Source organism: Poecilia reticulata, linkage group LG10, assembly GCF_000633615.1.
Source record: "Poecilia reticulata strain Guanapo linkage group LG10, Guppy_female_1.0+MT, whole genome shotgun sequence".
Classification (NCBI taxonomy): domain Eukaryota; kingdom Metazoa; phylum Chordata; class Actinopteri; order Cyprinodontiformes; family Poeciliidae; genus Poecilia; species Poecilia reticulata.
In genome coordinates this window covers 26,967,212-26,987,041 of record NC_024340.1, presented here as the reverse complement: position 1 = coordinate 26,987,041, position 19,830 = coordinate 26,967,212, and the positions used below count along the sequence as shown (strand labels likewise).

The window sequence follows — 19,830 nt, the reverse complement described above, 5'->3', positions numbered from 1 at the left end:
CCCTTTTTCTCAAAGGATTGCAAAGAAAATGCTTCTTGCACAAATAAAGTCCAGTTACTCTTCAGGAGCAGAAAGCTCCTCTGACAACGAAGAGGAAGACGCAARAAAGAAATCCTCCAAGAAAGCTAAAAAAGGAAAAGAGGACGACGAAGAGGAACAAGGTAGAGTACAAACTGAAATATGCAAGTGCAGAACTATTCAAGACCAATTGCCTTCCATCCTTTGATAATCTTTTCTTCTGTCCTGAAAGACAATGAATTTACAGAAGACTCCGAGTCTGACGTCGATGTGAAGAAGCGCGGCAGTCGGCACAAATTGCTCCGTCATAAGCTCTCCTTGAGCGAGGGTGAATCTGGAGACTCGAGCAAGGAGAAGAAGAGCAAGGGCAGCAAGAAAAAGTCTTCACGTAAAGGTAGATTCTGGCTTTTATTAACAGGACTCCCAAAATGAGAAACCAGTAAGTGACTTTGTTGCGTTGTTATAAATCAGTTGGCAGCGACGACTCTGAAGACTCAGACTTTGAGAAGTCAGCGTCTGGTTCTGCGTCGGGGATGAGTGAGGAGGTCAGTGACTCAGAGGTGGACAGCAAGCGTCGAAAGACCAGGTGAGAAAGCGGGATCTTGTCCAAGCGGTCTGTTGATTTAGACCCGTTTTCTGTTGGTGGACATAAAAGAAAAAAAAAAACATGCTTCCTGTTTTTATTTCTGTAGATCAGCAAAGAAGAAGGAAGATGAGAATCAGAGGAGCTACAAACAGCAGAAAAAGAAGCGACGCAGAATCAAAGTTCAGGACGACTCCTCCAGCAATAACGAGAAGGTGTTTTAGATGCAGCCTAATAAAATTTCTTATTTCTGGAAGGATTACTTTGTGGTGGAGGCAAACTCAACTAAAGTTTACTAGTCAAGTCATGCAGAGCTTCTAAACTTTCTTTAAACTTACCCTGCAGTGTGTTTTGAGAGTTATTGGACCCATAAATGGATCTTGGGGTTTGCTCCTTTACTGATAAAAAGGACTAGCTCTTTGCACCAGAGGGCTAGAGATCAAAGAGCTGAACTTAATGTCCTTTTTCACAGAGCGGAGAGGAAGATGGTGAGGATGGAGAGGGGCGCAAAGGCCGGAAAAAGATCCGYAAAATCCTCAAGGACGACAACTTGAGGACAGAGACGAGAGACGCTCTGAAGGAGGAAGAGGATAGGAGGAAACGCATCGCTGAGAGGGAGGCGCTCAGGGAGAAACTCAGAGAGGTAAGCATGGACGTTCCTGCTGTTTTGGGAAAAACAAACCTTACACACAAGGTGTGTGCTATGACATTTACCATAGCAAGATTAGATTTTTATGTTGAATGACTAATTTCATGCTCATGCAAAAATAAATAAAAATGCTGAGTTTTTTTTTTTTGGCCTCTTGATCCTTTTAGATCAAGGTTTTTAAACTGGGCCCAGTAGGAAATGGAAAACAAAGAAGCAAGAATGAGATTTTTTCATGTTCGTCTTTTTTTTTWAATTTTTTAAAATCATTTTCATCAATTTGCACAACATGCTTCAAGGGACAATTTACAAGTGGGGAACATTTACAAAATCCAATATGAAAAAACATGTTTGTGAGAATGTCTCTTTGGGTAAAATTCAGTAATATATGACGCTATTGTCTACATTTTTATAGCCATTAACCCGATCAGTGGGTACAACAACTGGTACGTAAACTTTGCAGTTTTTTAAAAACTTGGAATATGGTTAATGTTGTTGCCCATGAACTATTTTCCTCTACACTTTACCTTTAATTGAAAAATGTTTTAAAAGCACCATTCTCACTTGCACAAGAGGAAGCTATATTTGGTGTTGTTGGCTAATTGTCATCAGTTTTAGCTCGACGCTCGAGCTAAGCTAATATTACTAGTTGTATCAATCTGCCTGATCAGCTGATTGAGTCCAGTCTTCTGCAGGCAGGGGAGACATTAGTGATAACATAACAGAACCTGTCTTGGAAAAAATCCAGTCATGTCCCGTCAATTTCTTAAAATAGTTTAATTAGCCTTTTAAAATGGCTTAGAAAACCTTTTTTCTAATTATTAGATTTTTATCTTCCCGTAATCCTCCTACAGGTGGTTGTAGTAGAAGAAGCCTCCCAGGTGGCCTGCCCCATCACCACCAAGCTGGTCCTGGATGAAGACGAAGAGACCAAGGAGCCGCTGGTTCAGGTGCACAAGAGCCTTGTCACAAAGCTCAAGCCTCATCAGGTCGATGGTAAGTGAATGCCGTTGGGATGAAAATGAGAGTTTGAGGCCAGTCTAAAACAATTCCCACTCAGTCTTGTGCTTGGTTTCAGGTGTTCAGTTTATGTGGGACTGCTGCTGCGAGTCTATGAAAAAGATTCAGAAATCTGCAGGCTCTGGCTGCATCCTGGCTCATTGCATGGGTCTAGGAAAAACTCTACAAGTAAGAAATGGATTCATTTGTCTGGATTTGACCTAAGCTGCACTGATGTTAAACGCTACACTTACAGGACATTCGAATTTGTATCTTTAAGATGTTTGTTTACATAAAGAAAATTTAAATGTGTCTCAGTTTGTTCCTCCAACATTTACACGTGATCTTCACTGCGTGAGATTGCCAGAGACTTTGTTGTTAATGTTGCACTGCATTCAGCTGCTGCACAGAAACTTCTCCAAGTAATTCCCAGAGTTGCATTTTTCTTACAACATTGCTACATATTGCAAATACACAAGACAGAATACCTCTGATAGGTGCTGTTTTTATCTCCGAAGCTGTGCGATTTGGCCGTTTTTAACTATTCCCGTCTTGGCCTGTAGGTGGTGGCGTTCCTCCACACCCTGCTGCTCTGTGAAAAGCTCGACTTTAGCACAGCTCTAGTGGTTTGTCCCCTCAACACTGTTCTTAACTGGCTCAATGAGTTTGAGAAATGGCAGGTGGGACTGAAGGATGAGGAGAGCCTCGAGGTAAGAAATGCTCCTGTTTGTTAAATTTTTTTGCTCCTGATGTCAGTCTGGCAAAAAACATGTCTATATTTGATGATTTGTGTATTTCTCCCACACAGGTAACAGAGCTAGCCACAGTTAAGAGGCCTCAGGAGCGAGCCTATGCTCTCCAGCAGTGGCAGGAGTCGGGTGGCGTTATGATCATAGGTTATGAGATGTACAGAAATCTGACGCAGGGACGAAACATCAAGAGCAAGAAGCTAAAAGAGACGTTTCAGAAAACGCTTGTGGATCCAGGTACAATTTGTGTAAACAATAAAAAAAAAAATTCTCTTATGGCTTTATTATGGCTGGAAGGTTGGTGGTTGGGATGGAGGTGTGGGGTAATCTAAATCTGAGGTTCTCTAAGGTATAGATTGGATTTAACAATGAGGTCAAAGCAAATTCCTTTGATTAAAATTGCATGAAAAGTGCTATCAGAATTGGCCTGAAAATACTCTGGACCATAATCTGTTCTAATTTTGGGCAGTAAAGCAAGGAATTTAGCTAAATTTGATTTAACTTAATTACTTTTCATGGCTAAATAAGCTAATTTATTTATGCAAAAGAAGCTGAACTTAATGTGCAACAAGATGCTGTAATGTCATTTTTTAACACATTGTTTTAGGAGATAAAAATCTGAATTTTGTTAATGTCTAAAGTTCCAGACACTTACTGAGAATAATTGAATGTTTTTGTAAAATAAACTTGTTAGTGTTTTTCCTTTACTTATGAGTATAAAGTAAAAGAAAAAACTCTTAGGTAGTTAAAATTAACACATTTATCACTATTAAATCATCTGCAATTGTGGCTAACATTGATTTGCTTCCTTTCCGTTTTGATATGACCCGTTGATAATTAGACACCTGCAGAGGTTATGTACGAATTCTCTGTCTTTTCCTAACAAATTTCTATATTCGGCATAATTCCAAATTTTACAGTGATTTTGTGCCCAATGCCATAGTTTGTTTTGTGGCTTAAACATAAATTTGTTCTGGGTCTGGATTTGAGGATTTTCTGTTTTACTGTAGCTTAAAAAAAGAGGCCTCTGTGAAGCTGATAATGTATAATTGTCCTAATTTTAGGTCCAGACTTGGTGATCTGCGACGAAGGCCACATTCTGAAGAACGAGGCTTCTGCTGTCTCCAAAGCAATGAACTCGATCAGGACGAGGAGGAGGATCGTCCTGACTGGAACACCTCTGCAAAACAACCTCATTGAATGTGAGACATTTTTGTTTCTTTGAAACCAATATTGAGATTTTAAAAAGAAAAAAATTCTCAGCATTTTGCATGAGGATTAAAAGTAAAAATCTTGCTGCTGCAGGTGGCGACTCAAACTGAACCTGATGTTTCTATAAATCCCCACTATCCCCTCAATGCTTGCTCAATAATAATGCATTTTAATTAATTCAAGATGTAATGTGTCCTCTTCAGACCACTGCATGGTGAACTTCATCAAGGAAAACTTGCTCGGGTCGGTCAAGGAGTTCAGAAACCGCTTCATTAACCCCATTCAGAACGGCCAGTGCGCCGACTCGACGCTGCATGACGTCCGGATTATGAAGAAGAGGGCGCACATCCTCTACGAGATGCTGGCCGGCTGCGTTCAGGTAAGGAAGCCCTCAGCCAACGGACTCGGCCTCTGCTCGACCTTTCTCCTTTTCACCTCTTGGAATAACGCTTTGTTCCTTCTCCCGCTTAGAGGAAAGATTACTCGGCGCTCACCAAGTTCCTGCCTCCCAAACACGAGTATGTGCTGTCGATCAGAATGACCCCGCTCCAGTGCAAACTCTACAGACATTACCTGGAGCACTTCACAGGTGAGGATGTTTGGGAATCTTTTTTTAATCTTTTGCAGCAGGATCCTGCARGGCGTCGTGTTTCCAATAAAAGTTCTCTTTACCTGATGTCAGTTCCAAAGAGAGGGATTTCAGAAAGCCCTTCTGGACTCTCTCTTTTTTTTTTTTGTCATGCATTAAGTAGTTTAGTGGACTTCCCTGTCAGATTGTGGCCCAGGACGTGTATGTGTGTGTGTGTATATATGTATTAGAGTTGAAGTGGCAGCTGGCACTGTGCCGCAGGCAGGTTTTAAGCCCACTTTCCCACGTTTCTCCCTAATGAAGAGCTCTGGGAGAGAGAGGGGGAACAGAGGAAAGGGGGGAGATGTGGGAGCATAAAAAAGGAGAGAAATCTAGCTGAAGTAGGGGCCAGAGGTTTTACACCAAAACCAAAAACAAAGAACAGGAGAGCTTGGTATGCGGTGGGGGGGGATTGGTGGTATGCGCCTCGGCTCGTTAGGCTGAGATGTCCTCAGTGCTGATGTTGTGGCTGTGGACCCTTCACAGTGGGGTCTTGAGGCCAATTTCAGCCGTAAACTGTAACCCCTCGCTTCCTGGGGTCACCGCAGGCCATCTTGTGACGTAGAAGAAATGGGGGGGGAATCAGAACAAGAAATTTGAGTTTATAGTTTTAGGCTGGAAATAAAAATCATTTTGGTTTGTTTGCTTGTGAGCAGATTGAGATCATGCCGCATGTGAGGTGAACACGCATTCATCTTCCTGCTTGTGCTTTTTTTTTTCCTTTCCCCCTCCCCTTGCGTGCAGGTGTGGGGAATGCTCTGGAAGGGGGCCGGGGCCGAGCGGGAACCAAACTCTTCCAGGATTTCCAGATGCTCAGCAGGATCTGGACCCATCCCTGGTGCCTTCAGCTGGACTACATCAGTAAAGAAAACAGGGTACGTCTGGGGAAAGAGGAGCATTCAATTTTATATTAAAAGCTGGGTACAAATCACACACGGACAGTGGGGAAGCTATTGAAAATGTTTTACTGACTGATCAAATTGCCCATGTGTTCTTCTACACCATCACATTATAAACGTTTGACACGAGACTCGTTTCGGTGCAGGGTTACTTCGACGAAGACAGTATGGATGAATTCATTGCTTCAGAAACTGAGGAATCCTCCATGAGTCTGACCTCGGAGGATGAGAAGGCAAAAAAGTAAAGTTGGATTCACTTTTTTCCCCCGTCATGGCTGTATGCCAGCTGTTTTCTGTACGACTTTATCAGTCCCTCTGTTTATTGACGGTTGTGGCCTTTTGTTTCTGCACAGCACTTTTCAGGTCCCAGGATAAAATTTCAGTCAGGTTGATATCTAGACTTGATTTGATCCTTTTTTTTTTCCAAGCCATTGTGTTATAGCTTTGCTGCTGTTTGGGATAAATTTTCTGCTGCCCAAAAAGATTTATGACAGGATAGCTCACATTTGACTCAAGAAGAGTTGATAGTTGAGTTTTCTGCAAAGTAAATTTTTTCCTATTACAGTTTCACATAGAGAAACCCATTGTGTCTGTTTGGGTGCTTTTAGTACCACAGGAAAAGAAAAGGTGTACTTTTTTCCCTCTTGATTGTAAACCGTTTTGACCTCTCTCATCTTTCTTAACTTTCTCACATCTCGGATCAGTAACTCAACCTGACGTTTGTGTCTTCCACTGCTCTGCATTTCCAACAGGAAAAAGAAGCAGGGAAAAGGGAGGAAGAAAGGTTCCGACGACTCGGACAGTGACGAGGTGGAGGTCATCAAGGAGTGGAACAGCAGCTCTCGTGGCAGGAACGGAGAAGGTCGAAGCCAACCTGAGCCTGTTGAAGAACGTAAGTTTATTTTTGTTCGTCCTGGCTGTGAGATTAGACCCAGAGTCTAATGAAATGATGCGATTATTTTCGCCAAAGCTTCCCTGCGAAGTATCATTGAGGTACAAAGAGCACGGCCTGGTCTGAAACCAATAACAAAGATGTCCACCATCTTTTTATAATCATTTGTGTTCCTGAGCCGAGTACTCGGACAGATGAGACGAGAGCTACATAAAGAAAACAACTGTTGTACGCTGCAGCTGTCTAGTAACCCAGATGTTAATGTCTGATTTGCAGTTTGTGATTCGGCACTAAAATAACAGGGCTAATTCATCGAGTGTTTTTTATGTTTTTGTTTGAAGGATTCTGGACTGCTTTTGATAATGTCTTGTTTACCATCTAAAATACTTAAGCTACACCTGGTTTTTGTCATTTTGGCCAGTCATCCACATTCCCATTTATAACACTTTCCACATGCGGCACAGGTGGCACTCCCCAGAAAGGAAGCAAACATTTCGTTTTCAAGAAAATGCGTGGTTGAATTGAGGGATTAATTGCTGCAAAATGCTACGCTCGCACTTCAAAAAAGACAGAAAATATTTCACAAATACAGGTCGGAGTCGTTCTTTAGGAATGCTCTTCCTTGCCAGACAGTTCTGCTGTCAGTTGTTGAGTACAGGATTATTTTATCTGCAGGGAATGTCCTGCATCTCCAGTAAAGACATAAACTTCAGTAAGAAGTACTTGATGTCCGAATTCTTTTAAGACGACTGATGTGTAGTGATGTAACCGAGCCTTGATCTGTGTTTCTACCTCAAGCAGCCCGGGCAGCCAACTCCACGCCAGGGAGTCCCTGCTCTGCCGACTGGTACAAGGAATTTGTGACAGAAGCTGACGCTGAAATCCTGGAGCACTCAGGAAAGATGACGCTGCTCTTTGAGATCCTGCGCATGGCTGAGGAAACGGAAGATAAAGTGTAAGAATGCTTGTGCTATGTGGAGCATAAAAAGCGTGGCTTCGTTGAATCCCAGTGCTTTAAATTAACATTGAGGCCGCTTTTGTCGTCAGGTTGGTGTTCAGTCAGTCGCTCATCTCTCTGGACCTGATAGAAGATTTTCTAGAACTTTCCTGCAGAACAGAGGAGGATGAAAAACTTTCTCCATACAAAGGTTACCTTTCACTTGCATTTCTGTTGAGTTTGTTCTATTTAAAAGCTGCTGAAATGACATATTTCTGATAGTAAATTGCTACTGACTTTGGTTTAGAATAGTGCATTAGACTTAGAAAAATAAAGCAAACGTCAGAGGATGCTGAACCTCTCCAGCATGTATCTTGCTGGTTGTGGTTTGCCTGTTGCCCTTAAACCCAGTCAGATACACACACATGCACGTTGCTGCTGTTGTTTTAAGGTCATGTTTCTAATTAAACTTCAGCAGCTGTTTTTGCTTTCATTTTGAAAATGATTAGAGCTCGGGCTTTTTTTTTTTGTTTTGTTTTTTTTTTATTCCGCGAAAAAATGTTTGCTCAAGGGTTTGTAATTTTGTAATGAAAAGATCAGAGTGCCGTAATTGAAAACATGCCGAAACGTTGGTTATTAAGGCTGGTGGGCGGAGTAGGCCATCTTCAAGACAAAACATTGCATTTAACCAACGTAGCCATCTCTCTGCACTCTTATAATCCATAAGATTTTTATTTATTTGCACGAGGAAAAGCCAAAGTTGATGTCAGATTTAAATTGTGCTTGCTTGCAAAAGAAAAGCTTAATTTCTAATGATACGTTTGGCTGTTAAGGTGAAGGAAAATGGTTCAGGAACATCGACTATTACCGCCTCGACGGCTCCACCAACGCCCCCACCAGGAAGAGGTGGGCCGAGGACTTTAATGACACCAGTAACACGAGGTGCGGTGCTTCATCGATCTCCAATAAACACCAAAACACAAAATATCATGTTGCTGTAATATTCTCTGTCTCACTCAGGGGGCGTTTGTTTCTTATATCCACCCGAGCCGGTTCTCTCGGCATCAACCTGGTGGCCGCCAACAGGGTCATCATCTTTGACGCCTCCTGGAATCCCTCGTACGACATCCAGAGTATCTTCAGGGTGTATCGCTTTGGCCAGGTCAAACCGGTTTACGTCTACAGGTTCCTTGCTCAGGTGAGCTTTTTTTTCCCCGACTGTTCCGACTAGGTGTGTGAAATGGACTTTGTTTTATCACAATATTGGACAGTAATATTGTGATGCCATTAAAAGTGACAATAAGAGCTATTTATTGCATCTTTTTTTAGCTCGATGTATGACTGTGAATGTGTGTCACGGTATGTATAAGCCCACCAACATACATGCTGCTTTGGAGAAACATTCATGGTATTCATTGATGCCTTCATTGATAAACAGTGGAGATGAGGACAGTTTTAAGGGGTTTTAAAAACAATCGATTGGATGATAATTCAAAACTCTCACAAAAAATTGATCAAGATAAATGACAGACATTAGGATAAATGCCCATCCCTGTTTCCGACACTCTTTCAAGTTGCCAATAATCCCAAGAAAATCTGACCACCTGTTGATGTCCCTTTTTTTTCTGTCAGTGTTTCTCAATTCTGATCCTCATGGACCACTGCCCTGCATGTTTTAGGCGGTTCCCTTCTGCCGCACACCTGACTTGAATAAGTGGGTGATTAACAGGCTTCTGCACCTCTTGGTGGCATGCGGAGGAGGTCATCATTTGAATCAGGTGTTCTGAAACAGAGACGCTTCTAAAATACGCTGTGCAGGGGGGCCCCAGGACTGGAATCCTGCTCTATGTCCTTGTTAGCAGTGCGGTGTTAAGGGGAAGAAATTGCAAGGGTGAAATAAAATTTGTCCGTAAGTGCTCTTAACTGAAAGGTCTTCTAAATGTTTTAGCCACTTGTTTCTGGTTAACGAGTCATTTAGCCATAAAAAGAGTCCTTAACCCAAAGGATGAATCAGGGGCGACTACGGACGGCACAGACCAAGAAAGAGGAAGCTTTGTTTCCAGCAGTTTTTCTCAGACTGTTTCCATTTCGTTAGCAAAATATTTTTTATGCATTACAAAGGACTGCACAATGCAAAGAAAACATGTGAAACATAATAATATTGGTAAATCCTGCGATAACAGCAGATTGTGACAAATGCAAAAATAAAGTTTTACCTCTGATCTTCATAAAAAATGTTTTATTGTTTAGACTGCTTTGGTATCAGGAACTAATTATTTGTAGTTCCTGACATTACCGTCTCAAACTCGTCTTAAAAAAGTGTACACTATCAAATATATTGGTCATTGAGATCCTGAATGCATTTTACTTAATTAGCAAACACTCATGACAGTCCAGGAAGTCGTTGATGATATGCTTATTGCTTATTGCACATTCTTACCACAAAATGCCATTTACCTCCAGCAAAGTTTGCACACAGTAGAAAATCAGCTGCAGGAAAATACATTTGTATTTGTTCACTCTAAAAAAGTACAAGAAAGTCTGACTGTCTAATGATGTATAAAGAAATGAATTGAAATTAATAGGTAGAAAAAAAAACTCAATTTCTGACATTAGCATTGTTTTCTTTAGTTGTCCAGTAAATTTTCAATCAGTTTTGCCAAAATAGATATTTTCACAACTGTCTGATATAGTTGTTCTCCCTGCTCTTATTCCCCTCTTTCAGGGCACAATGGAGGAGAAGATTTATGAACGGCAAGTGACCAAGCAGTCTCTGTCGTACAGAGTAGTGGATCAGCAGCAGATCGAGAGACACTTCACCATGAACGAGCTGGCTGAGCTCTACACCTTCGACCCAGACATGCTGGACGATCCTTCAGAGAAGAAGAGCAAGAGAGCAACTCCGATGCTTCCAAAGGTTGGCATGCTTTAACTTTACAAACATCTAATTTTTAATTAGATCAGCTTTTATAACGTCAAACTTGATTTCTTTCCAGCTTGTCCAAGAAAAAATTTTTTTTTGCTTTGTTTTTGTTTTCCCACTAGAAGGAAGTTTTTTTTTTTGTTTTTTTTTTTAGACCCGCAGCTAATAGTAAGGTTTCTCTTTTGAAGTTGAGCATTTAAGTTATAAACTAAACTATTATTTAAACTCTGCCAGCTTATATTGTAATCAACCTTTCTGGAAATTTCTGCTCCTTTTTTTTTTTTTTCCTTTCACACCCCTGCACTCGCCTCTTCTCATTGTAGCGCAGGTGCTGTGTCACTACTTAGGTCTCCTGCGGTTTAATAGGAACACACAAATCCAACATGGGTCATCCAGGCCAGCACAGCTGCATAGATCTGTGTGTTTACTGTTATTTACTAAATAGTCGTCTCAATGCAATACGGCTGCTTCCCTGCTATAAACTTGCAGTCCTCTCGCTCTATTTTTTTAATGTTTTTTTTAGCTTTTTATTCATTCCTTGAGGTCTTTACCTTCCGTTGATCCTTGAGTGGGTTCCATCTATTTCCACGCATTACCTTTCGCAGTCTGGTTTATTCAGGTCTGTTTTTGAAGTGGTTTTTACCTCTGAAATCTGTAAACAGAACGGATAAAAGAAACACTATGTCCAGCTTGCTGGCGTTTTAAATGGATTGTAAAACAGTCGGGTCTTTGCAGGAAATTTATTTTCCATTAAGATGGTCAAAAGATTTTTGCTGTGGCCTTTTACTAGATCTGTTGAGTAACCCGACCTGTTTTCTACTGTCTTCAACAGTCCAGATGACCATATTTGAACCTGTCATAGTTGTTGCCAGGGGAAGCCAGGGTCATTTGTTTCATTCCTTTAAATAGGCCAGTTTCATATTTGGACTAAAAGTTGTTTTAAGGTTCCACATCAAGGCTTCTCCATCACGGTGTCAACACACTCATAACAGTTTACACATTGCTTCTCGGTTATACATTTATCCGTGACGGTTTCCTGAACTGTTCGATTCAGTTTTCAACAGCTGCTGAAACATGGAGTTCAGAGGAACCAATTTGTGAAATTGTTGTTCGTTAAACTTGCTGATGAAAAAGGCAAATTACTTTCTACAGAGAGTCGGCCTTTTCTTCAAGAAGAGAGGTAGGAGTACATTGTTTTGTCTCCAGGATGTTGCAGTGTTTTTATGCAATTGTTGGGGTGTAAAATCACTGATTTTACTTTTTCAAAAGCCGGCGTTGCAAAACATTTTTTTTGTATTTCACATAACATGGCTTTATAAAAAAAAAAAATTCTGCAGATAACCTTCCAAACATTGATTTTAACATAATTTATATTTAAGTTTTTCATTAATTTTCAAGTAACTTCTTGAAATGGCTTTTTTTCATACAAATAAACTCATGTACTGACTGATGAGCTGTCAAAGTGACAAAAGAAGATTTTCATGTTGGTCATTCAAGTTAACATGAACAGTACAAGTAAATCCTGTAGAACATACTGAAATGCTTTTAACAAAAAAAATACAAATGTTACTTGCCTCATCATGCATGGTCGGATTGTGGCTTCATCTGCAGTATTTGGGTTGGTTCTCTGGTCCGTTATGGTATAGAACGAGTTGAGCCAAAAAAGTGAAGCTCTTGATTCACAGGCAAGTCTTCGCTCTCTCGACTCTCGGCCATCACTGCTGAAACAGCAAGATCCTGGAATGTAATCCATAAAAGTGTCACCAATTTGACTGCATTTAAACATGATGTCTATAATTGTGGGATGTAGGTGTGTTCACACAGTTGCTGCTAAGAGTTCATTAAACTGCTGCATGCTGGAAGCCTGCAGTCTTTAATGAGCCAGTTGATATTTATGTGCAGTTATATTGAAGACACAGGCTGGTGAGTCCATTAACAAGCTGACCTGTTGTTGCCAGTGGGGTAACTGTAGTGTGGCAGTGGGACTACAGTACAGTGGAAGGAATTTGCTGTTTGGGATGACGTGAAGATGAGTCAGACGCTCTTCTTCACTTTGAGCCAACAAAGTTCAGAAGGAGAAACTGTTTGAGCCACAACAGTTTTGCCCATTCCACAGAAAATACAGATTTCATTAACAATCCCACCACACAGACTGCAAACTTTGCTCACAAACAGAATGTTTCTCTCTCTCTCTTTTTGCCAGATTTTTTTTTTTTTGGTTCCATTTTGAATCAGAAAACCTCATTAAAGGTCAATATTTCCTCTCGCTCGCTGTTCGTTTTCTGAGCGGTTATTTTAGCACCTGTTATCCCACTTCTGCACGCTGCCTCCTCTTTACTCATGTTGCCTCTCCCTCCGCCAGTGCCCCACGGCATCGTTTCCCCGCCATCTTCCAAGAGCATCTGTTGTTATGACTTTGCACTTTACGGCACTCACTTTGAACACTATCTGCCTCTGGCCTTCCCTGCATGATGAAGGGTCATTATTTTAAACCCCCTCTTAAACATGTCTGTGTGCTCCTCCGAAAAATCTAATTGGAGACAAAGGAAGCAAGCGCACTTCCCCTTAATGACAAAGAAGGCACATCGTAGCCCAGACATGAGTTTGACGATCCCTGCCCACCCTCTCTGAGATTATATTCCACCTCTTCGTGTTCGCCGTACTCGTCTTTTCTCATCTGACGTGCCGCCACACGCACAGCGAGAAGGTACAGGAGGCGGCCTTCTGAGAATTTTAATCCAGATCTCCCAGCCTCTGCAGATGTTGCTGCGTCGCATACCGTCAGGAGGCTCGGAGCATGCCCATGTCCTGCTCTCAGCAGGTAATGGCTGCAGCGGTCATTAGGCTGCGACAGGAACACTTAAATGCTGTGGGCAAGCTGAAGTCGAGCAGCGGCGCAGACCGGAGCAATAAACCGCACCGTGCTTGGCTCATTATATGTAGGAAGCCATCATTTGTTGGAAAAATCTTTTTCAGCAMTATCCCATTGATCAGTGGTTCTTGGGAGTTTTTTATGATGGCATTAGAAATTATTTTTAGATCTACTCGCCCATTTCTTCTTCTTAACTGCATTTTGTCACCTCTGAAAAGACATGTCTGATCTTGCTGGGTTGCCGGTGGAAATAAAGGACTAATGATGGCAAGAGCCAAAACCAGAGCTGTTGTGGGTGAGAAAAACCAAGAGGTGGTGTTGGCTCATTTTCAGTTTTCTGGTCTCTTGGGGAATCTGTGGAGTCACTGGTGTGGCTTAAATCAAATCTGCAGCGATTCCTCATGGTTTTCTCAGAGAACAACCGTTTCTTTTATTTATTTTTTTGCATTTGTGCAGTCTTTTCCTATTGTACAGGTGTGCACTTTTGATATAAAAAGCAGCAAAATCCCTCTGTATTACCCATAATGAGATTTTTTTTGCAGATTTCTTTTAGCACTGCATGTGAAAATTGTAATTCTTTGGTCTTTCTTTAGTAAATAGCCAGAAATTTGGGTGTTTGAACCCAAATGAAACCTGATGAAACCTGATGGAAAGTTGAGAACACCATTTGAAATATTATCTAGCCTTCTTTCTGCAAGTGGTCATTTGTTGTTTGTCCGAGGAGCAAAGGGAAAGTTATATTGAGTTGTAGTATTTTAAAACGAAGATGGGGTAATTCCAGAATAGCAAAAGATCACATTTTCTTACTTTTGGCTCACTTTTAACCACGATTGATTTGTCTGGTAATCAGTGCACAAAACTAAACATGAGCTCTTTTCTCTGTGCGTCTTTAATTTGTGTAGATTAAAATTGATTTGTGCTAAATGAATGTTCATGTCCACCTTTGTCTTCATCCTTTTGTGGCAAAACTTTTTTTTTCCACAAACAAGAAAAACACCTGCATGTGAACCTTTCTGTTTAACAACTATCCGTTAAGTTATAAGCATCAATTATCAGACGATAACATTTAGTTAACCTCCAGTGGTGTCTAAAAAACATGTTTTTGAAAAAAATTACCACCCAGACTCGTTAAAATCCTCTCTGAATCCCTCCTGACCTACCAGCTACTCCATCTGGCTGCCTGTTGTGATGAGCTTTTAGAGAAGCAGACCCCCATAATGCTGCTAGCCGAGGCTTGTTTTCATGAAAAAGTGGTATGCATGTTGTCGTTTTTAGGGGATTGTGAAATGCATGATTTTGTGTCTTTGTTAACTGACTGACAGGTGGATAAACCGGTGGACTTGGGCCTGGAGGGTGTGAAAACATTGTGGCTTTGAGTTGAGGGTTGTCCTGAAGCTACAAACAGACCTAAATGATCAGAGGATTTTCACTGAGAAAATGTTAGCAGCAGCCATATAGACGGTGCACATATTACCGGTTTTCTGCTGTTGAACGGCGTTTGACTGGTCGCTACAGATGATGGACATTTTCATTAAACCTGTCTGGTCTTCATCCCTTGATGTATAAAACAAATTTGAAGATATTTATTATGGTCTAAACACAATTATTATTAAACTAAAGTCACTTTCAAGAGTGAAAATGTTTAAGAAATAAAAAAGTGCAGACAACCTGTTGAATACAAACTACAAAGCGACTCAAAGGAAACAGCTGAAGTCTTTCACTCCAATGTTAGTTTTATGTCAGGTTTGCCTCCATTACTGCCCTCTTCATTTTGGATTGTTCATTTAAAAGCACCTCTGTAAAAATTTCTCAATTTTAAGCTGAACTTTATTGTTGTTGTAATGGGAGGTATAAATCGCAAAACGCCTGATTTCTTCATTTGTTATTTTGTATTAATGGGGTCAACATGTTTTAGACCAAATGCTCAATAATGGAGAAAAAAATGCCAGTTTTTATTTTTTTACCTGCGTCATGTATTTTCCAGTAAAGAGGGGGACGTACGTTCTGTTAACGTTCTCGTCAGATGCCTGTGCCAAGCTGTAAAGTCTACATGAGGTCCACTTATGTTTATTTGCAAGTTTTTGTCTTTGTGATGTGAGAGCTGTTGTTTTTAGATCGCCAGTTTATATCTTTTATAGGGGGGCTTGCAGGATTCCCCCAAGAGAAATACCTTGGGAAATCATTTTTATGTTCAAAAATCCTGTTTTTGGGGAGTGTGGGGAGTTTCCAGCAGCGAAACAACTTCTGTAGTGTTTAGCAAGTCATATGGACAAAAATTAGCTTAAACAAGCAAAGCTGCATGGTCTGCTGCCTAACAACCTGGTTTGTTTATTGCTTTAAACTCAAAAACTGGTATAAATTTGACAGAACTTACTAAATAAATAAACTGAATCCATGGGCCGCGTCACTTTATATGAACCAGGATATCTTCTGATGACAAATGTGGTTTTTAAAGCGACGTCGTGTAAAAGCAGGTGAAAGTTGATTTGAGTGTGAGATCTTGGCGTCTCCTCTCTATGCATCTGCCCACCCACTGTCTGTGTCCCCCCCCCCCACACACACAGCAAATTGATAGGCTTCCCTTTGCATGTTCATGAAGATGACAATGGTGCAGGTCAAGTTACCTACATCATTAGTTCTGCCTCAGGACACACACACACACACACACACACACAGAGCGCTCCAGGAGAGAAGATGGACCGGACCACCCCAGAGCCATCGCCGGTGGGGATTACTCGAGTATCCCAGAATGCACTGTTTACCAGCAGGAGCGTCTGTACTGTCATTTGACCTGCAGCTCCTCTGACCCATTAACAGTCAGAAACTCTTCTCTTTCATGACTTTGGAGGAAAACGTTCTTTTTGTTTTAGCGATAAAAAGTAGTTGTTTTTCCTGTCTGGTTTCAGTGTAGATTTCAATGTCCCCTTGGTCAAAATACTGCACTTAAAGAAGACTGGACGCCAAATACCAGGTTTGTGGGTTTGTGTTAGGTTATAAAACATGCCAAGCTTTGCACATCTCATAGAGAAATGTTCAGGCGTCATCTGAAAGTTAAGAGTATGGCTCAAACTGCAAACCTAGGAAGTAATGAGAGCCACTTGAACTTGACAGGCCATTAATCAAGGTGTTAACTTTGGTTGAACCTCTCAGAGATCACCCAATAGTTCTGTACATCAATCCGGACTCTATGGAAGAGTGAAGATGACAGCCATTGTTGAAGAAAGCCAGAATATGTTCTGTCTGGGGTTTGCTACAAGCCTTGTTGGAGATGGACATGCATGCATGTGGAAACAGGTAGTCTGGCCAGATGAGACCAAAGTGCGAACCCAAATCTGTGGCGGAACTTGTAAATTGATGTCCTGACGTTTTCCATCCAATTTGACTGACTTTGAGTTTTATTCACTTGTTTTTCAAAGAATAKGCAAAATGTTCAATCTGTAGATTTGCAGAGTTGGAGTCCCAAAAGATTTGCAGCTGGAGTCGCAGCCATAGATGGTTCTATGAAGTATTGCCACACTTTCCAGTTTCTCTTTTTAATTTACCTCTTAAAAACATGTATAAGATTTTTCCACTCCACTGTGAGACACAGACTTGTCTAAATGTCATAGAGGTCTGCAACCTTTTACAACCTAAAAAGCCATTTTTGCTTTCAGGCCAGTTAAATATAACTAGTTTAGAGCCACTACAGTCACATGACAGCTTATGATTTTTAGATGCTTAGTCACTCTAGGAAATTTGGTGTCATTTCTAAAGAACCACCATTTTATGTATATTTCTAGGATTTAAATTGAAGATGAAGAATGTAATTTTGCAAGAAAAGGATGGATTTTTTTTTAATGTAGGATAGAAAGAAAGCATATAAATCCCAATCTGACAAGAAAAAACTGATCTAAAAACATATTTTTACTTTTGATGTTATTCTTTGCAAAAATTAAATACAATTATTGCTTACTGCTAATACCTACATTTGTTACATCTGGTTCTTTATCATTGTTGGCCAAAGTTACTAAGAGCAGAATGTCCAAAGAACCAGTTTGTGGTTATGGAGCCGCAGGGTGAACACCTATATTTTAATCATCTAGGCTCTCACTAAGATCAATTGAAGCTGGCTGCAAAGTGATGAAATGTGCGAAAGTTCAGAGGGTGTGAATATTTTCATAATTATGTCGTGTGTTGGCCTTATTCTCGGGGGGTAAAAAATGGGGCCCCGCTACCTGTTCAGTGTTCCGTCACTCCCACTGCTGATGGCACTGGCTGCATTTTATTTGACCTTTTCTTCACCTTTCTTTGAGAAAACAAGCCTGGCCTTTTATCCTAATCGGGCCATCAAACCCCTCTGTGCTTTTATGTCCTAATTAGAGGGTAAAGCTGGAGCGGAGTCGCTCGCTGCGTGCCGCTTCCAAATGTTTGGTTGTTTAAGGGTGGCCCGGTTTTGTTCTGATTGAGAGCGATGGCCAGGAAACATAAACACACGTCGCTGAGGAGCACCAGTGAGTTCAAGATCCAAGTCCACGAGTCGCTGCAGCGCGTGTGGGTGAGAAGCTCCGCACGGAGAGCCCCAAAAGATGGCTCTTGTGAAGTCGTCCTGCCGATCGCCCACCTCTCCCCCGTCACCCCCCCCCTCCGCGCATCGGAGGGTCCGGTTTCACTCAGTCTAGTCTGGTGTTTATTTTAAATTTATTCACCACAGGTTTGCAATCACTGCTTAATTTCATGGCTTGATGTTTCAGTTTTACCTAATGCCAATAGCATTCGTGGCTTTTGTTTTTTAAAACTAAGTTCACACGCATTCTGTTCAAGGACGGGTGGTGAACGAGCGCTGAAGCCCCGTTTGAACGCTCCGGTAAATGAGCCAACCTGACATTGACGGAGTTTCAGATTAAAGTGAAGCTAAGTTGAGCGAAGGGAATGCAGCAGAGAGCGTAATTTAAACCATGCCGTCTTAATTTCACTCTGCTGTTGTTTTCAATAACAATGMMRRCATGGAAACCAGAAAACCACAGTCCAATTTGTGTCTGGAATTGACTGGACAGATTCTTTTTGCTTTGTAATGGAACTCGTTTGGATTATCTGACATTGGACACGCCGATGTCTGATTCTGCTTCCGTGTCCTATCTAGGATCCCCTCCTCGCCGAGATGCTGCAGAACAACAAGGACCAGCTTGTGTGTTATCACGAACACGACTCCCTGCTGGACCACAAGGAGGAGGAAGCCCTCAGCGAGGAGGACCGCAAGGCGGCCTGGGCCGAGTACGAAGCAGAGAAGAAGGTGAGTAAACGTCAGCTCACAGATGGCGTGGTCAAGAATGAAATTTGTTTTGGGTTTTCCTGGTCTGGAGAAATGATATACGGTATCCCTTTCCTTGCTTCAAAACTTGGCGTAGATTTTTTTCATTTAATTTTTTTTGTGTGTTTTTACTTGATAAACTGTCTAGAAAGGACAGAACTCTGCAAACAAATGCGTAGTTTTAAAGCCTCAGCCGTCGTCTCCTCCTTTGTTGTTGAAAACCCTGACATCCCAGCGTGAATTGGAGCCACGGAGAACCTGTTTTTGTTTGTGAATGTTGGATTGCTAGGCCTATCATCACCTAGAGCAAGCAGACGACAGCAACTGCTGCTGCTGGTTTGGGTTCAGCTTTTTAAATCTCTAAAGTTGGCTAAGCAGTGCCAAAGCTTGTCAAAGTGAGGATGTCGGTTCACAGAAGGTTAGAAACTCCTCGCTCTCTGTCTCCATTGTTCGCCTCTCCTTTCCTGTGGGGCAATTAGCGGGGTTTATTTGGAGAAGTGCAGAAAGGGGTTAATGTTGTACAAGGGCAAATCTTCCCTCCCCTCTTAATCCTAGATTCTAATTCAACCTAATGGTTATTTTTCCAGCACCCTGTTCTCTCTCTCCTGTCCGGTGTGTGCAAAAGCAGCGTTTCCCTCTGAGCTTTTGTGCTTTTCAGTAAACCAGAGTGTTTTACTGAAAACATGGATTCTGGGGTCAAATCATTAATGTTCACATCTCATCTTCTACCATCTTTCTCACAGTAAAGATCCATATATTGGTCCCTGATAAAACGATCACGTTTCTACTGTGGAGGCCTACTTATTGTACGTTTAGGCAGCTAAAATCAAATTGTACAGCTATCCACAAGTAGTTCCTCTGTCATAGGAGAGAATATACTTTAAGGGCTGATTTGAAAATAGGACTCTTRCTTGGTTATTTCGCTGTCGTTCACTGTAACGCTGTAGGGTGGTGTTGAAGCTTAGCATAGGGATAAAGGCATTGGGTGAAAGAAGATTAACTTTACTTGTACTATTTAATTTATTTAAATTATTGAGTAGAGTTTCTGGAATAAAGCCATCTCTGATCCCAACTTGTGCTTAATGAATCTGCTTTTAGTGTAGGGTAATTCAGTCCAGGTTCGCCAAGTCGTGGTGCTATAAATATTAAAACGTAGCTGATCCGAGTTGGTCCAGATGCTAGGAA

General features: G+C 41.4%; 1 protein-coding gene across 3 annotated transcripts in view; it reads left to right on the top strand.

Moving 5' to 3' along the window:
- The window catches only part of atrx (ATRX chromatin remodeler), a 37,307-nt gene that overhangs the window by 11,508 nt on the left and 5,969 nt on the right, over positions 1-19,830 (top strand). For 2 of the 3 annotated variants that reach the window (XM_008420064.2, XM_008420063.2), the window contains exons 10-30: positions 16-161; positions 251-412; positions 490-604; positions 711-816; positions 1,074-1,244; positions 2,102-2,243; positions 2,326-2,435; positions 2,810-2,956; positions 3,055-3,232; positions 4,060-4,197; positions 4,411-4,586; positions 4,679-4,796; positions 5,580-5,710; positions 5,881-5,975; positions 6,487-6,626; positions 7,425-7,581; positions 7,674-7,774; positions 8,397-8,505; positions 8,584-8,761; positions 10,289-10,480; positions 18,478-18,627. In XM_008420064.2, coding sequence (XP_008418286.1) covers positions 16-161; positions 251-412; positions 490-604; positions 711-816; positions 1,074-1,244; positions 2,102-2,243; positions 2,326-2,435; positions 2,810-2,956; positions 3,055-3,232; positions 4,060-4,197; positions 4,411-4,586; positions 4,679-4,796; positions 5,580-5,710; positions 5,881-5,975; positions 6,487-6,626; positions 7,425-7,581; positions 7,674-7,774; positions 8,397-8,505; positions 8,584-8,761; positions 10,289-10,480; positions 18,478-18,627 — 2,962 coding nt within the window. The remainder of the gene's footprint in view (positions 1-15; positions 162-250; positions 413-489; positions 605-710; positions 817-1,073; positions 1,245-2,101; positions 2,244-2,325; positions 2,436-2,809; positions 2,957-3,054; positions 3,233-4,059; positions 4,198-4,410; positions 4,587-4,678; positions 4,797-5,579; positions 5,711-5,880; positions 5,976-6,486; positions 6,627-7,424; positions 7,582-7,673; positions 7,775-8,396; positions 8,506-8,583; positions 8,762-10,288; positions 10,481-18,477; positions 18,628-19,830) is intronic. The other variant, XM_008420065.2, reaches the window with a different exon arrangement.